Source organism: Chlamydotis macqueenii, chromosome 1, assembly GCF_036417535.1.
Source record: "Chlamydotis macqueenii isolate bChlMac1 chromosome 1, bChlMac1.mat, whole genome shotgun sequence".
Classification (NCBI taxonomy): domain Eukaryota; kingdom Metazoa; phylum Chordata; class Aves; order Otidiformes; family Otididae; genus Chlamydotis; species Chlamydotis macqueenii.
The window spans coordinates 13975377-13994310 of record NC_141556.1 but is presented as its reverse complement, the minus strand read 5'-3'; the positions used below and the strand labels follow the sequence as shown (position 1 = coordinate 13994310).

Below are 18934 nucleotides of genomic sequence, written 5' to 3'. Positions count from 1 at the left end.
GTGGGACGAGGGGTAATGGTTTTAAAATAGAGGGAGGTAGATTTAGATTGGATATTAGGAAAAAAATTTTTACTATGTGAGTTATAGAACACTGGCACAGGTTGCCCAGAGAGGTGGTGGAAGCCCCATCCCTGGAAACGTTCAAGGCCAGGCTGGATGAGGCTCTGAGCAACCTGATCTGGTTGGGGATGTCCCTGCTCCTTGCAGGGGTGTTGGACTAGATGACCTTTGAAGGTCCCTTCCAACTCTAACCATTCTATGATTCTATGATTCTATTAAAGTTACCCTTATGGGCAAAACAAACTCAACTTGGGGAAAAGTATTTATTTATCATTATTAATAAAACTGAAGCAAGATAATGGAAGAGAGAACAAAACCAACTTCCCCCTACCCCTTCCTCTTCCCAGACTTAATTTAATTTCAGTTATCTCTACCTCCTTCCCCCCGGAGCGGCACAGGGGGGAAAAGGGAATGGGGGTTATGGTCAGTTCATCAATTGTCGCTTTACACCACTGCTTCCTCGTTGGGGGAAGAACTCCTCACATTCCTCCGCTGCTCCACTGTGGGGTCCCTCCCATGGCCTACAGTCCTACGTGAACTGCTCCGGCATGGGTCAGTTTTTCCACAGGGTGCAGTCCCTCAGGAACGGCTGCCCCAGCGTGGGCCCTCCATGGGCCAAGCCTCCTTCAGACATCCGCCTGCCCCAGCGTGGGGTCCTCCACGGGCTGCAGGTGGATCTCTGCTCCTCCATGGGCTGCCATGGGCTGCAGGGGGACAGATGGCCTCACCATGGGCTGCACCACGGGCTGCAGGGGAATTCTGGTAAGGAGCAGCATTACTCCTCCCCCTCCTTCTTCACTGGCCTTGGCGTCTGCAGCCATTCCTCTCACAAGAAATTCCTCACAACCAGCTCAGGCAGACGCCTCTCAGGTTCTCTTCACATCTCCTTTCTTCACTTCTCTCAGCCAGGCTGGGCCAAATGGCCACCCGGCGGGAGGCCAGAGGATGAGGGCCACAAGGCTCACACCTCCCCATCTCTGCCCCTGCACTCCTTTTTTTTATTGTTTTATTATTTTCCTCTTCTTAAATACGTTATCACTAATGTGTTATCACTGTCACCAATTGGCTTGGCCCTGGCCAGCAGCAGGTCTGTCCTGGACCCAGCCAAGTCCACCCGACAAAGGGGAAACTTCTAGCAACTTCTCACAGGAGCTTCCACTGTAGCCCTCCCACCACTAAACAAAATCAGGACAAGTACTGAAGGAATTAGATATACCAGTCAGTTTCTAGAATGAAGCTACTTATCAAGCCGGTTCCAACAGAAAGAATATTTGCATAGTATGGTATACGTATGGAATACAAAAATATGGAACTATTATTTAAACTAGGTACACTTCATGCCTTTTTCAGGTTGGCAAGGTTCAGATGGTACCAAGGATTTTACTCTGCTGGATCCCAGCCAGTGACTTGGGCCATTGACAATGTGTACATCGGCCCGCAGTGCGAGGAGATGTGTAACGGCCATGGCAGCTGTATCAATGGCACAAAGTGCATCTGTGACCCCGGGTACTCCGGGCCAACCTGCAAAATAAGTACCAAGAACTCTGACTTCCTTAAGGATGATTTTGAAGGTAGGTCTTTTTTTTTGGTCTGAATTCTGCCTGTCTCAGTAGAATCCTGGGCTCGAGAGATGAAACAGAAAAGTTTTCCCCTGAATTTAATTTATGCTGTGGGAACCAAGTAGTTTAGATGTCATTCTCAAGCACGGTTTGTGGAATGTCTGATGGCTATCACTTGTTTGGAGTGTCTGACTCTTTTTGAAGTTGTTAACGGTGAAATAGAAAATCTTCACCAAAACAAAATTTCCTGAAACTCTGCATGTAGAAAATAACTTTAGAAGAAAATAATGATTTGATGGTAGTTTGACTTTAGCACAGACAGAACGCGTACAAGTGAGGCAAACAGCAGAGGGCTTTAAGGTTGTGTTGTATCTCACTACAAGGGAAATCTAAGTGGCCTTAATAGGGTAAACATGATTTCAGAGCAGACTGTGTGTCTCAGCAGCAAGGGCCACCGCTTGACAGGCACGGCAAACCTCAAGCAAGTGATAGCAGGAGGGAACTCAAAGCCGGGGCGCACACAGCATCCACAGCATCCACACACACAACTCTCAAACCACCTTGAGGTTTCCCCTGCTAGCAAGCACAGCAAGAAGAGCATGTTTTGAATAAAGCAGCACCTGTGAACCAAACTCATCCCTTCATAGGTGCTGCTGTTCATTCTAAATTTTGCCAGCCCTTGCTTGCATGCTGCCACATGGTACCCAAAGTTTCTTGATAGACCTGTTGTTGTTTTAAGAAAAATGATGAAAAGAGGAAAATCTTGTGAGTAACTGGAGACTAAGGTCCCAGATTTCATATTTCTGGGTTTATTTTGTTTATTTTGTTATGATCTGTGCTAGTTTTCTAGAATACGTTGCATCAGAAACACTGAATATTTCTTCACTCTGCATGTGATGTTTAATTTAGCTCTTTTCCTCTGGAAATAGTACTCTTGCAGCAGGAGCACTTTGGAGTAAATCATAAATATGTATGTACTGTGTATTCAGGTCAGCTGGAGTCAGATAGATTCCTGCTTGTGAGTGGTGGAAAGCCATCAAGGAAATGTGGTATCATGTCTGGAGGAAACAACCTTTTCTTTAATGAAGAAGGCTTACGTATGCTGATGACTCGAGACCTAGATTTGTCACAAGCCAGGTAACATGTTTTCAAAGTTCTTTCAGGATGTCACTGAAGAAATAATATACTGAAGAATAATACATGTGTGATACTTCTGTGGCAAAGGCAAGCTGATATATTCTGTAGTTCTTACTCTAGCAAATATTCCATTTTAATCACTGTAACATTTTTAATTAAACTTAACTTGAACTTTAATAAGGCTAACCATTTAATTGTTACATTTTTCGTTGAATAAGAACTCCAGGATCTGATGTCACACCTTCAGTAGTTCATGCAAGCTTTTATTTCTTAAATGGATAACACAAGAAATCAATTGGACATCACACGCTCTGCCTGTCTTACAGTTTGGTGTATTGCAAGCCATTGCTGAAACAGGAGTATCTGCTGCCAGTATAACTCTCACACTCCTCATCTCATAATTCTTTCCTTTCTGAAGCTTACTTTCTTCTTATTGCCCACATTTGTTTCCAATAATTCACTGAGAAATTCCCATCAAGCTGTCACCAGCTACACTGAGCACAGCAATAGAAAACCAAATCTTTTTAGTGTATGTAGAGATTTTGTTGCATCATTACAGCCTGCAGAGGAGATATTTGATGAGTGAGACATGCTAAGCAAGCCACATTAAAAGAATTTACAGTAATACAAATTAAACCACATCCTAATTGCATGCATGCTAGCAAATAGGCATTGTTTTCTAATGTATTCAGTATTTTAGCTTATATCCTTACATTATTACTTTGGAGAGATTGCATTTTCTCTGAGACTTTTCTCCATCGATCTCTTGTAAACACCCTACTCCTCTCTAATGTTCTGTGGGAAACACTTTAATAGGCACTTCATCTCTTTTTGACTTGTCTTCATTAGCACTGAAGCTTTAAATAATGGCTTAATTGCAGACCCTCATGGTCAATAAAGATGCCTAATTTCTAACCATTACATTTTTAGATCAGCAGTTAGCTAAACCTCAGTGGAGTGTAATATTAAAGATCCTTGTACTGAATTTGTAAGATTCCTCATAGCAAACTTTTTTCAGAATTTGGTAAACACAAACATCAATTCTCTGCACTAATTTGATTTCCTAGACTGTTCTGAAATTAAAACTTTGTTTAACAAAAGATACAAGAGATCTTGTAAGTTGCTCCATTAGACTAAATGGCATGTTTTCCTTATTGCTCATGTTCAAAGAACCGTCATTTATCTCTTCTCCGTGCTAGTCTGTAGATGGATTTGCATATATTGACCTCAAGGTGTTATATGGAGATAAATGACTTCTGTCTTAGTAAAAGGAAGACAAAGCAATACATTTAATTTCTTGTATATGCTTATGAAAAATAACAGTTATCAACAAATAACTGTATGTTCTTTTCTGAACAGCAAGGCAGACTGCAGCAGCGTTGCTGGGACCTGCTCTTTAGCAACCTAAAGTAATTGCAGTGGGATTTTCTTAATTTTCAGGCTGACTCTATCAGCCACCTGCAAAGCACAACGGATCTGGCTGTGACAAAGACGTGCCAAGTTCTGCTCAGAACTTGGAAAGAGGGTTCAGTTTATGCCAGGAATTATGAGAACCAGCATTTCTAATAGATATTTTTAATGGTACTAAACTCACTAATCATATTAAAACTTCCCCTTTTCTTATGAGGAGATCCCCTGAAGTACACAGATGAGCAGTGTACTTCAGTGTTGCATGCCACGCTCAGCACCTGGGGATTGAAATCAAGTGGACCCTCCAATCCGCTATCCACTGCCATCACATCTATATTTTACAGAGTTTAACACAGGGGACAGTATGTCACCATCTTGTTGACACCAGTAGCTGACACTGCACAGCATGAAATATCAGGAGGGACAGAATATTTTAGGTATCCCAACTGATCAAATCTCTTTCAATTCTGAATTACTAGAAGTGTATCCACACATTTAGTGTTACTAGATCTACAAGAAAATTTTGCTTTTCCATTTCAAAATAGACAGAACCTTTGCAAAATATCTGTGGAATGAGAAAAAAGATATTTAAAATGACTTTTTATCTGCTAGATGTTATGTTGCCTATATTTGAGTGGGTTATTGCTATATTAGCAAAAATTCAGATAAAAGAATAGCAATTCACAGTGAGCAGATTCAACAGAGACAAGGTCACCTGGGTTTATTTCCTTTGAATTATGTGGCAAATGTCAGAGTAAATCTGAGGAGGCACAAAGATTTGCCAGCAGTGAATCCAATCCTTTACAGTTGATATGTTGATCCATGAGGGTCCCCAGTGCTCCTTTACAGCACAAGCAATATGTTATGTCTGGGATGTGGCAGTGGATATAATCTATAGCAAAAGAAGTTATATATAGTAGCAAGAGAAACCGTGAGTCGCAGCAAGGACTGGAATTAATTGATTTGCAGGTCTGGTGTTTTATTGAAGCTTTGTCTGCCCAGCACCTCTGCAGCCTCCACTCTCAGCGGATCTACCTGCAAATCAAACCAGAGAAAACTTTTGATACAAAACTTCTTTTGCACCATTTCATTTAACTGTGAGCCAGGCAGCACTAATGCAATAATCATTAGAACAGACACAAAACTCTAAAGCTGTGCAAAAGCTGTGCAAACATGAATTAATACTTGTAATATCCCTGCGAGTCCGATAGGTAAATATCATTACAGCAGCGGTTCCCTCCGCTCCAAGTGCATGGCAGAGCTATTTATGAGCATCAGCTAACGGGAAGAATTTCGCAGTTTGATACAAGTCTATTGTGCTGCTTTGGAGAAGCCAATTAAATAGGGGATGAAAGCACTGGTGTCCCTGGGTGGTTTGGGCTGGCTTCAGGGAAGCCAGCACATTTAAGTGGTGTGATTTAGACAAATTTCCCAGGCTGACTAAATGGACAAAATGATCTCTGAAAGTGAAACACGCTTTGTTCTCCTGTCCAGATTTTCTGTAGTTTATGCCAATGGAAAACTGTTATGCTTATTTTGAATTTAAGCATTTCAGCAAATTCATAGCAAATTATGATCTACTTAGGACACTGTTGCTTTTCTGCCACTAAAATCTGTACTTATGGGCTACAGGGATAAAAATTTCACCCAGGATTATGTTTCTGATATTTGCAACACCATGTGCTATGCAGACAAAAGCTCAAAACATAAATTACCAGCTTTGTTCAGCATCTTCTGCCTGGCAAACTACCACACAGGCAAAATAAATTTTTGTCATCCCACCTGCCTGTCTACTTATATTCTGCATGCTTTGAAAAGGAAATCATAAGGTCTGCTGAAGCTGACTCTTACAGCAAGAAATCAGGGGCTCGTCAATAGTCAAACTCTAAGTGCCCCTAGTTGGTTATCTAGAATGCTGCAGAAAATAAATCTTCCCAGTAATTGCTCCCCCTGTTAGATTTGTGCAGTTCTTCATGAGACTGGGATGCGGCAAGGGGGTGCCAGACCCCAGGAGCCAGCCTGTGCTGCTGCAGTATTCACTCAACGGAGGCCTCACGTGGAGCCTTCTCCAGGAGTTCCTCTTCAGTAACTCCAGTAATGTGGGACGATACATCGCCCTGGAAATTCCCTTGAAGGCCCGCTCCAGCTCCACTCGGCTTCGCTGGTGGCAGCCATCCGAGAATGGGCATTTCTACAGTCCCTGGGTAATCGACCAGGTAAGGAATCCTCTGGGTTGTTTTTTTTTTAATAGAACTTTAGACAGTTTTCAGTCTTAGTGTTTCCCTTTTGTTGGCATGTATCATTTCAGGGGGTTCATTTCGGACCAGCAGATTATATGTGCATAGATCAGTAAACCTCTTCCTCCACAATGCTATGTCGTGTGTATGTTTGTGAAGACTTCTATACATTTTTTCTTTTCAATAAGAATTCCTTTCCTGATATTTCAGATTCTGATTGGAGGAAACATCTCTGGCAATACAGTATTAGAAGATGATTTCACTACACTGGATAGTAGAAAGTGGCTGCTCCATCCTGGTGGAACAAAGATGCCAGTCTGTGGCTCTTCTGGGGATGCTCTAGTGTTCATTGAGAAAGCTAGCACCCGCTATGTTGTCACCACTGACATTGTTATCAATGAAGACTCTTTCTTGCAAATAGATTTTGCAGCATCCTGCTCTGTCACAGACTCTTGTTATGGTAATGACTTCTTAGTTAATTTCTACCCTTCCTCTTCCTCTCCCATACAGGAAAGTTCACTTGTTTGCTGGTTCCATTATTCCTCATAACAAGAACTGGGAAACAAAAGAAAGATGCATGTTTCTGTTAGGAATTGCAGTATCAGCCTTTTTATTCTGGGTGTCTGAAGCCTAAGATAAACTAAAGTGTATTATTCCCTCTGAGCACTTAAATTGCAGTTCAGTTCATTTAAGAAAAAGACTAACGTTTGTCTTACTCAAATCCATTTACCAGTATATGGTGTCCACTGCCTGGGGTGACGTTGTGGTTCTATAATAAGCAGTTGGGTGTTTCCAGCATATGTTTCCTGCTTTGTGGTTTTGCATTTTGAGTGAAGTAAGTCTCAGGTCAGATCTCACTTGCACCTGTATAACTGAAAAATCATTTATTTCAGCATACATCTGACACATGCTAAGTCTGCTTTAACTGCAAAAATTTGTGTTGTCTGTATGAAATAATAAATGTATATATGTGTGCATTAATGTGTGCATAGATAATATGCACATGTATGTGTGTATATATATATATACATATAATGATGCAATTTTTAATTACCTCGCTTCCTTTTTTCCAAATGATATGTATTCAGTGCAGAGCATGTTTTTATATGTGTAAATGTATATATACACGTATACACATATAAGTAAAAATATGCTCTGCACCAAATACACATCACATGGAAATTTAAAATCAGTTCATTGTGTGAATTTTAAGATACACAAGAAATAGGTCTTCCTAGCTTTTGAATGCTTGTTTGTACGTCTTAAATTACATTCTTTTAGCTTAGGGTTTGGGCATATAGATTCTTTTATGAGGAGGATAATACAATATGTGACAGCATGTAGCATGTTTTAAATCACTGGGTTGCTGACTATTCCTCTAGAATTCTGCATAAAAATGAAAAAAGGTTTTACATGAAGTCCTGGAAGTGGCTCCTCTAATTTTGCTATTCTGAAGCCAATGGAAATAACTGAGATACTCTACTCATATGCTTAACAATATTTTTTTTTCTTTCAGTGTTAAAAAGACTGTATCATCCTAAGATCATCTCTGCTAACTTTAAAAGTGTTTTGGCAGCTTAGGTATATACTAAGTGTAGTTCCTACTACACTTACCATTATCTTAACTTAGTATTACATTAGGTAGGACACTACCTAGTCATGCTTTCAGTCATGATGAGCAAAGCATTTCTTTTTGGTGATGGAGATTTAACACTAACAACTCACTTACCCTTGTTTGCATCCACTTGTCCTTGTATTTCTATAGCTCTGTCTTCTGTGCTTAGACATCAAGTAGGACTGATTGGGTGATTAAGGGTCATTCTCTGTGTATGAGGGTAGAAGAAATGGGCCTGTAGTAATCAAAAAATATCACAGATTTACCACCTCTGTCACTGCAACCATGCTCCATGTTTTACAGAGACAGAATGCCTGGCAGCTGGAACATTTACTTCAAGTTACAGTTCTGTGCATATTATTATTTACTTTTTAATGGCTGCATAAAAGTTTAAGTTGAAGTATTTAGTGAGCTTGACTAACCTTTATTTTTCATAATAAAACTTTATAAGCCATAAACATCAAAACAATGAATTTGCTGATTTTGGCTGAGAAATGAATATATTAGTTTAATGTGGCTAGACTGTGTTTGAATGAAAACAAGCTCACTGACTAACAAACTCAATTTAAAATAGTTTATGCTGTAAAATGAAATGAGGTAATCTGGAGGGGAGTGAAACCATCGTGTGACAAAGCCAAAAGTTTGAATTTAAATGTTGCTCTGCCTTCCACAACAATTATATCCAACTGAATCTCATCCTTAGCCTAAAAAATAATTTTAAAAATAGTTGCTGGTCATGATGCTGTGAGATCACTTTCTTGCATACCGAAATTGGCTTGACTTAATTGTAGCAACTTGACAGATGACTTTGTCTTTGCACCTGTGGTCCCTTGAGTTAGGTAGTGGATGCAGAGGTGGGAGGTGTACTGCAGCCTTCTGCTGAGTTGTATACCTGCTCAGCAACATGTAACGTATCCTCCAGCACTGCCACCAAAGAGAGTAGCTTTGTGCTTCTGACACAAGGGTTGGAAAAGATTTGAGCAGTTATTTTGTCAGTGTAGACTTGTGTCTAACGTTTTCTGGGGTTACCAGTTTATTGTGGACCTACGGATATAAGTCTCTAAATTAATTAACAAACCATCTTTCCACCCTTAGCTATTGAACTGGAATATTCAGTGGACCTTGGCCTGACCTGGCACCCGATTTTGAGAGATTGTCTTCCCACTAATGTGGAATGCAACAAGTACCATCTCCAGAGGATTCTCATTTCAGACACTTTCAACAAATGGACCCGGATTACTTTGCCTCTGCCTCCCTATACTAGGTATCTCACTCTGGTTTTCTGCAGAATAAATCTAAATGCGTACCTGTGTATGAAGGAATAACTATGTATTGAGGCATGATACATTATAGTGTTAAAATAATTGTACCTTGCCATTTTTGTTTGGTCCATATATATAGCAAAAAAATAAGTATAAGCAAATGAAATTCCATCCTACTTTGTGTAAAAAATTGCAAAGCTACTATGTGCTTTTATTTTTCTTAGTTATTTAAAGATAGGAAATTCTTGTCCATCCTGTCCTAGGGAGGGACAGGGAGAACTTTTTAAAGAATCTCATGTTATCATCAGCGTCACTAAATTCTGGTTGTTTTGGTGCCTAATTGGACTGGCTGTATCCCCACTGTACCCTGTCTTTGCTGTTGTTGCCTATGAGCTGGTGTTTTAAATGTAGCACTTTTCAGGCTTCTTGGTTTTCTGTGTTTTCCTTGTAACCTTTGTGCCTCTCTCAGCTTTGATGCTCTCATCATTGTTTTTACATATGCCCCATTTTCACCTCCTCTTCCTTTTTGCACATTCTTTTGTCTTTGAGGGAAGAAAAATTGTGAGATTTGTTGGGATGTTGCAGTGAAAGGAGCTGTTTAGGATTAACAGTGCTAATGGGAGTGCTGCAATATGGTTCCCTACAATGCCCTGAAAAATTGCTCAATTTTTGTTTTGTTTGTCAAAACGCTCCATCTAGGGACAACTGGGTAGTTCAGCCTTCCAGTTTGTGTCCTTCTTGATGTTTTGCAGTGATAGCTGTGACTGTCCCCCACGCAGTCATACCTGGTAAAGCCAGCATAGAGCTAGCCCAAAGTAAAGCCCTGCAAACCCAGGTACATCAGACTTTGAGCACAACTTGACTCTACAACTTTGCTCCTATGGCTGAGCCCAATCTACTCACGTAGGTGTAGGCTGAGCTAACTGCAGGCACAGAAGTAGCCACAGAGGTGGCTAAAGAGTACTAGAGCCTACACCTGTTGAGAAGGTTGTTATGAAAGATGCCAACTGATGCACATAAGAGTTTGGAAATTGAGACCTTTCTTTTTAAGCAATGGTACTGAGAGTGCCTATACAGTTGCCACAAGTTTTGAAACTAGTAGTGGAAAAGTCCATGCTCTATTGCTAATTATTTTGGGGCATCTAGACTCTTCCCTATCTTCACTGCAGTGCTTCATGTCAAGTAATAGTACTTTTTAGGACTTGTTCCCAGCATTGATCTCCTCTGCTTCCTCTTTTGTACTGCTTCACTACATATTGTCTGCAAAATCTATTACCCCAACAGTTCTTGTATAAAGTTTGTAAATTTGGGTTCAAGATGGGCTTTCTGGGATAAATCAGGACTCAGGTTGATGCTCCAAACCAATTGAATTTGGACATGAAAGGAACCAACCACCCGAGATTAACTCAGGTTTATAAATAACTGTGATTACAAGACTGACTTTTTTTAGAGATATATGTTAAAGGAAGAAGTCTGATGCCCTACTGAGGCAAAGATTGCTCTACTGTCCAATACAATAGCTGCATTTCTTGGCTCAAGTAGTATCATTTCCCAAAGATACTAAGATAGGGATTGCATGAGAGAGGTTATTACAAGCTTAGCTCACAAGCAAGGGTGACGTTAAGCTTTAGAATAAGGAATAGTGCAGCTAATAGACCCTTTAGTCTAGATGCAATATAATTTTTATACTGCTTCAGTATTTCAAGTTGTGTAATAGCAGGTGTGTATTTCTGATTGTTTGTGCCTGTATATTTCAGAGACACGTAGGCTACACAGTCACTAGCTTGGCCTGATGCACAGCACCTGTATTTATGTAGCCTTTTAGGGCTCACGTACACCAGAGTGCTATCTAACCTCTGGCCTGTAGAAGGCAATGAACACTTAGTTATATCCTAGATCCAGAGCTGATTTTAAAATGCAAAGCAAATACAAAGCTTCTCCAAGGAGCATCAGCCCCATAAATTGTTACTGCAGCACCAAACCTAAAGCAAGCAGTGTAAGATATAGGCACTTGTCTTTATTCCTAAAGGATTTCCTCGCAATTTATGCATTTCTTTTAAAAATGCTCTTTGGTGAGCAGATAAAACAGCATGGCAGTAGATTACTCTTTGCATAAACTTGTGATTCATTCACTTCATGTAACATGCTTATAAAGAAATAATTCATAGGATAATATTGAACTTTTCATAGAAGGTCTATTTTCACACTGAATGAGTTTTCGGGATTTTGCTGTTTATTTGTTTTGGGGTTTACAATAATTGTGATTTCTCTTTCAGTTTCAAAAGAAAACAGACTACACAAAGTTCAATGCTGCCATCTAGTGCTGTACCTCAAAACATGGACTAGCTTGCATTTAAAATGGTATTCTTGAAAAGTTACCAAAATTCAGCTGCTTGCAAATATAGATGTCTACTGCTGTGTGAGCTGAGTAGCTATTTGGTGTCCCCTGCTTGTTTTGGCTAGGTTTTCATCATCTGTCTTGGGAGCTGAGACTCTTGATTCACATATAGCTACATCAAAGCAGGATGTTTGATGGACCTAAACCCCCTTTGATCAACAAAATGAGAATGATTTACTGAAAGGAGGCAGGGGCACACTATAGATCATTTCTTAACATTTCCAACCAAGTCCTGGAAGGAGGAAAGAGTCAAAACCAGGGTCATGCTGCAAGCCCTGCACGAGCGCTCTCACCTGTCCCCTATAGATTTATAAATGGCAGTATCTTGCCTAGAAGCCAACCCACTCCCCAGAGCTGCTCTTACCTAAGTGTAGTTGGGAGAATTCGCTGAGAAAAAGTTGGGTTAGTTTCTTGACTTGGACTGAAGCAATAAAACTCAGGCTCAAGGTGAAACCTGGAGGATTTGGGTGATGCTGACTTGATCCAGTTCCCAGCTATCCTTCAAGTTTGAATTTGTGTTGAGATGTGGTTATGACTGGTCTGAACTTCCCTTTGGGCATACCACCTTCTTCATGTCCTCTTCTCCACTGCACCAACCACAGCCCACTTGCTTTGCCCTCACCAGTGATCTCTTTCCCCATCTCCCACACTCCCAGCATGCTACGGAGCACCCATCCTTTGTCTTGCTCTCAACCTGTGAGCACCCTGTTCTTGGCTTTTCAGGGACCTTGTTGTCACGAATCAGCCCTGGGTTGTGCTGATATCAAACAAATCTTCCAGGAGCTGTCTAGCCTCAAGACTGACATTTTATTTCAGTCAAAATAAATATTAGCTTAGCTAGGAATATTACCTTTCTGTTCTTCTTTTTCTCTCAAAGGTCTCAAGCAACTCGTTTCCGCTGGCACCAGCCTGCTCCTTTCGATAAGCAGCAAACGTGGGCAATCGATAACGTCTACATTGGAGATGGCTGCATAGACATGTGCAGCGGCCATGGGAAGTGCACACAAGACAACTGTGTGTAAGTGCAGTTTGTTCCCTGTCCTACCTAGTGCTGCAGTATTTCACTCCTCCTCTGTGATTTTAATGAACTCACAGGAAAGACTTTGACACAGACTGTGTCTGTGTAACAGCCCACACAAAGCCCTGCACAGCTAACAAACAACAACCCCGATTTGTCTGTCTGGCAACAGAGAAATACCTTCCAGATGGATGTATTGCTTTTTTCCAGCCACAAATGGCAACAGAAATGGGAGAATGGTTGTATAATTGCAGTGCAACTGTGCTTGTTAGAAATATACTCCGCTGCAGAATAGATGTATTATTGTGTTGTCCTCTATCCTGACAGCACTCAAGTACCAAGGCATGATCTCCCTGGTGAAATCTGCATAGTAGCAGAACACATTTCGATGCTGTTTCCAGTCCTCAACACATTATAAGAAAGTTCTGCAGAGAATAACAAAAAAAAAAAAAGGGGGGGCTGTATAAAGGAACAACCAGAAATTACCCATTCACTAAAATTTTACAGAAATTTACTTAACATTTAACATTAGCAGGACATTCTTAGGCTTGGCACATTCTCTTAGGTTTATTTTTCCAAGTATAATGTATTTTACTGATTTTGCTCTGTGCTGCTCTGTATTAGCAGCTTGAATGATGCATAATACTAGCCTTCCTAAAATCATTTCTGTTTCATATTAACAACTACAAAAAGTGGCAGATGTTTGAAACCCCCATATACCAGTTGTGCACTAGGAAACGATGCAGACAGCTTCTACGTGGAATAAGATGGCACCTTAATGTGAAATAACATGGCGCTGATTAAACCTCCGTGCAGAGCCTTTGCCAGATGAATTTTGCATTTGTTTTCCTCCACAGCTGCGATGAGCACTGGGGTGGGCTGTACTGCGATGAACCAGAGATGCCTCTTCCAACACAACTGAAAGACAACTTCAATCGCTCGCCATCGAACCAGAACTGGCTGACAGTGAACGGGGGCAAACTGAGCACGGTCTGCGGGGCAGTAGCCTCTGGGATGGCTCTTCACTTCAGTGGGGTGCGTGTTCAGCAGGGGGGCCAACTCACTCCATTTGACAGTATAAACGAGACTGATTTTAAAAGTTAAATAAATAGTAACATGTTAAAAAATATCAGCATAACATATGAAATATCAAAAAAACTTATATCGTTTGCCTAGCTGTAGGTCAAAGTCAAGCAGGTACTACAGACTAGGGCCAGCCAGAAACACTCCAAGAAAGCAGATACCATGTTCCTGGCTATGCTGCAGCCAGGAAAATGAGATGTAGTGTCTGTGCCTCCTGAAAGGCAGCTGTGGAGGAGCCTTTGGAGGCGAAGCTGACAGATCAAAGCGCAGTCCACGTATGTAGGCATTAATTTCCACTCACTCATAACAGCCTCCTCATAGCACTTATAACTTCCAGAGACTGGAGTTTGGTGCAGCTTCTAATCAGACCACAGAGGTAAATTAATAACTGGGTATTTGCATGTGTATAACTTGCACTTGGTCCTTGAAAATACATCCATGTGTAGCCTCATCCTTCAGATAGTGCATTGTTGGGTTTTTTCAGAGCAAGATGAGAGTCAAATTTCCAGTGTTTTAGCTACATACATAGATAGTCATTATATTAGTAGCAGCTGCAGAGTCTAACAATTGTTCTGTTCATTAGATTTGCCAGCCAACACCAGCCAATGTATTTTTTCATTACTTTTAAGGGCTGCAGCCGTATGTTAGTTACAGTGGACTTGAATCTCACCAGTGCAGAATTCATCCAGTTTTATTTCATGTATGGATGTCTGATAACTCCTAATAACCGCAACCAAGGAGTGCTGCTGGAGTATTCTGTAAATGGCGGAATCACCTGGAACCTCTTAATGGAAATTTTCTATGATCAGTTCAGCAAGCCCGGGTTTGTAGATACCTTATTCTGCCTATATAATTTCCTGTTCTGAAGTCAGGTGGTCTTGAATGTTTCGTAAGAACCTGTCAGATATATTACTGTTGTGGTTTGCATGTTAGATATTTAAGAGTTCAGTCTGGCCAGTCCTGCAAACATATCTGAATGGCTTTAGCATATGTGCCTGAGTATCAGCATTCATGCGGCTTCTAGGGAAGAAAAACAAGGGTAGTAAGGAGTCTGTAGCAGTCTGGTAGATTTGTAAATGCTGGCAGGAAGATAAATTAATAGCTACTGTAATAATGTCCATCTTGTTCTTTACTTTCATTTGCAATCTGTTTTCTTACTGACAAGAGCAGAAAGTCATTGCTTGAACTAGTTAGAAAATGGTGTGTAGAGGAGAAACAAGTTCTGCAGATCCATCAAAAGGATGGATACATTCAAGCCGTATTTTCAGACATTGTGAGGTTCAAACCATGCATAGATATGGGTAGACCTTTTCCTCACTGATTAATTTAGGACTTACAGAAAATGGGACTGGATGAACGCATTATTTGTTATTTCATTTGAATACACCAAGAAATCACTAGCACTGTAATTGGACAAGAGATTTAAGTCATCCACTGTAATGGAAATGAGAAAATTGTACTGGAGCATTGTTATCTGCTGAATGGCTCCAGATTGAAAATAGTAATTTTAATTTTACTTCAACATTGCCCTTATTCACATTTCCCTTTATTAGAACCTTATGGTCATACCCTGCTAGTCTAGATCATTGCATTTGATCCCATAAGCACAGCTGGAACACATGAGGTTGCTCAAACCGTGCCACAGTCTGGCTGCTGGCCCTTCCCACCTCACTCTTAGCCCCTCTCCCAGGCATTGTATTGGGAGTGATCAGGAAGGTTTTTGTTTCAGCAGTCTCTTGCAGGAGAAGCTAGGCTAGATCACCCAGCCTTTCCCTGCTTCCTTAACTTCCACGTATTCCAGGAAACAACGGGAGTGGATCTAGTCAAAAGAGCCTTGAGAGGTGTCCTCCTCCTGTGGCTTTCCTACAACTAATTTCCACTTCCTATTTCAGCTTTGTGAACATCCTCCTTCCCTATGATGCCAAAACCATTGGGACACGCTTCCGCTGGTGGCAGCCTAAACATGATGGTTTAGACCAGAATGACTGGGCTATCGACAATGTGTTGATCTCTGGCTCAGCAGACCAGAGGACAGTGATGCTTGATACCTTCAGCAGTGCTCCCCTGCCGCAGCACGAGCGCTCCCCTGCTGATGCAGGGCCAACCGGGAGGATCGCCTTTGACATGTTCATGGAAGACAAAACTACAGGTAAAGGTTTTAGCTGGATCTGAATTAAAGAGTAAGAAGTCAGCGCAGTGATTTCCAAATCTTGCTGAGCCTACAAATTTTTGTCTCGCTGTGATTAATATCACAGACAATCCCATCACTATAGAGGTCTTTTATTTTGGTTTTAGTTCATAAAATGCAAAATGAAAAGATGAAATGTAACTTTTCTTTTTTTACTGTATTAATTTGCTCAATTAATTTATCTTGAAAGAAAGAAAATAGGATTAAAAAAATGTCAGGTTATTCTAAGCAAATTTCTTAACCTCAGTATTTGTTTCCTAAGTTTTTTAAACATTCTTTAGTGAAATTAAGTCATGTTTTGCAACTAAATTTTGTAGAGGAAGTATTTCTGGATGTTTACAAGGCTTAACAGCTGACAGTGCTGGGGTATCCTTTCTGCAGACATGTAGGCAACACCCATTAAAAATGTCCAGTCCCATAATGTCCAGTGGAACAGAAGTTTATGTGTTGACTAAGTCTCAGATCCTTAATTTTGAACATTAAAAATAATGCTATAATGCTTATGCAAGAGAGTAGTAAGAAGTGCTTTAAGCAATAAATGTGATAAATGTAATAAATATGTACATGGGAAAGATGGGGTACTGACATTCTCAGGAGCAGTATTAAATAATTCTCATAGAGGCTGAAAAATAAAGCCATTAATCACCTTTAGTGGTTAACCCTACTCTCTCTTTAATTTATGTTGTTGTTGTATATTACTGACATTTCCATTTATTTTCAAGTGAATGAACACTGGTTATTCCATGATGATTGCTCAATTGAGAGGTTTTGTGATTCTCCTGATGGTGTCATGATCTGCGGGAGCCATGATGGCAGAGAGGTCTATGCAGTCACCCACGACCTGACTCCTACAGAAGGCTGGATTATGCAGTTCAAGGTAAAATCTTCATCTGCAACATGATTATTCAAAACCACATTTTGCTCCAAGTCTAAGTAGATTTTTCAGGAGGTAGGATGATGTATAGGCATACACATGAATGACTTTTCCCTACGGGAAAAGTGTTTTTCGTAGGCCGTCCTCATTATTCTCACCTACTCCATGTTGGTCAGCTTTAATACCACGAGTTGTTCTCAGAGGTGACGTGCTCTTCCAGCATAGCAGTTGCAGGGACATTATGTAATAAGGGTATTACACATATACAAGTTGCTTATTTTGTTACAGCTGCTTGGTGAGGGAAAAGCAGCTCAAAAGCATCCACACCACTCCTGTGTTGGCAGGCATTCACATCAAACCTGCACTCAAACCATCCTTCATACACCCCTTTGTCTAAATTGAAAAAATAACCCAGCAATATGTGGAAGTTGTAAGAGCCCTTTGCACATCTCTCCCATAAATAAGGTCTGCCTGACATAACCGAGCTGTACTCGGGGTATTGGGGTATAAGGCACAAATGTCAAATCCTGGAAATCCAGAAATGTGAGCTAACTAAAAGAAAATTAAACTCTGAGTATAGTACCTGTTCTCAGTCTTGGGAATACTGGTGAGATCTGCGGATGACCAGTACCATACATCGCTTTTACTGCCATCATTTCAAGCAAAATTCTGCAGTCAGTTTTCAGGTTCAAACATTTTTTAAAAATCTAACCACCACCACCACAATTAATTCTGATTTATTTATGTTCTCCTTTTTATTAGGTTTCTGTTGGATGTAAAACTTCAGAAAAACTTGCACAAAATCAGGTGCATGTGCAGTATTCCACTGACTTTGGTGTTAGCTGGAGTTACTTAGTACCGCAGTGTTTACCAGCTGATCCAAAATGTTCTGGGACTGTTTCACAGCCATCTGTCTTCTTTCCCACAAAAGGATGGAAAAGAGTAACTTACTCACTGCCTGAAAACCTTGTGGGCAAGTAAGTATAAATTAGCTACTTGTTTCCTCTTGGATTCAGTACCTTCTGAAAAACACAACAGGGAATATGTCTGCCTATTGATTTTCTTTCAAGGAAAGTGCAGACTAGCAGTGTCCACGTTCATTATGTATGCTGCATAATTTTATTTCGTATCAATCAAGATTGACTATGACTCTTGATCTGAACAACCGTCAAAGTTATCCTTGCTTCTATGCAGTCTGCTGCAGTACAGCATGCTCTGCTCTGTTCAGCCAGTCACAGTCAATTAGAGAGTAGATTTATGACCTTACTGAGTGGAGAAGTTACCCTTATTGTCTGCAGTCATCCACACATATGCAAACCATTTGTCTTTTTCTGCAAAATTAGTATAACCAATATTGAAAATCTCTTGCAAGAAGCCAGAATAACTTTTTCCAGTTTCAGCAGCATCTAGAATCCGTCCATATATCGTAGGTAGTACATGTGTGAAGATATGGATTTGTATAAAATTGATTTCAACATACACTGCCAGATATTACTTGTGGAAGCTTGGAGGGTAGTACAGTCATAAGTATAATGTGTTTCACTCACCTTTTTTCAATTGAGCAAAGTTGTTTTATGCATATGCCTATTTTTCTTCATTCCCTTCTATCTAGTCCGGTGAGGTTTCGGTTCTACCAGAAATACTCAGATATGCAGTGGGCCATCGATAACTTCTACCTGGGCCCTGGCTGTCTGGAAAATTGTAGAGGTCATGGAGACTGCCTGAATGAGCAATGCATCTGTGACCCCGGGTATTCGGGGCCAAACTGTTATCTGACGCAAACACTGAAGGTAATTTTACAGCATGTTTTAAAGTGTGAATTTGTTTTTAAAGTGTGTTTGGCTGAGAAAGAGAGAGAGAAAGAGATCAGTCCTACTGGAAATTTATCTTTGATTCCTGTCAGCATGAAGATACTCAAATCCATTGTCAGCCCTTTTATCATTTCTTCACAAAACTATTGCTGGAGTATCCAAGAATGAGTTTGTTCCTTTGACAGTTGGACTTTATGATCTTAGAGGTCTTTTCCAACCATAATGATTCTATGATTCTATGAAATAACACAGCCTGATAAAGCTGTGATAAAGTTCACTGTT

The 18934-nt window shown here is 40.5% G+C and overlaps 1 protein-coding gene across 1 annotated transcript in view; it reads left to right on the top strand.

The window, feature by feature from the left end:
- The window catches only part of RELN (reelin), a 297944-nt gene that overhangs the window by 258151 nt on the left and 20859 nt on the right, over nucleotides 1–18934 (top strand). The window contains exons 42-53 of the mRNA XM_086746115.1: nucleotides 1411–1631; nucleotides 2609–2756; nucleotides 6124–6382; nucleotides 6614–6863; nucleotides 9114–9282; nucleotides 12556–12696; nucleotides 13554–13731; nucleotides 14409–14602; nucleotides 15672–15928; nucleotides 16690–16844; nucleotides 17604–17818; nucleotides 18454–18631. Coding sequence (XP_086602241.1) covers nucleotides 1411–1631; nucleotides 2609–2756; nucleotides 6124–6382; nucleotides 6614–6863; nucleotides 9114–9282; nucleotides 12556–12696; nucleotides 13554–13731; nucleotides 14409–14602; nucleotides 15672–15928; nucleotides 16690–16844; nucleotides 17604–17818; nucleotides 18454–18631 — 2365 coding nt within the window. The remainder of the gene's footprint in view (nucleotides 1–1410; nucleotides 1632–2608; nucleotides 2757–6123; nucleotides 6383–6613; nucleotides 6864–9113; nucleotides 9283–12555; nucleotides 12697–13553; nucleotides 13732–14408; nucleotides 14603–15671; nucleotides 15929–16689; nucleotides 16845–17603; nucleotides 17819–18453; nucleotides 18632–18934) is intronic.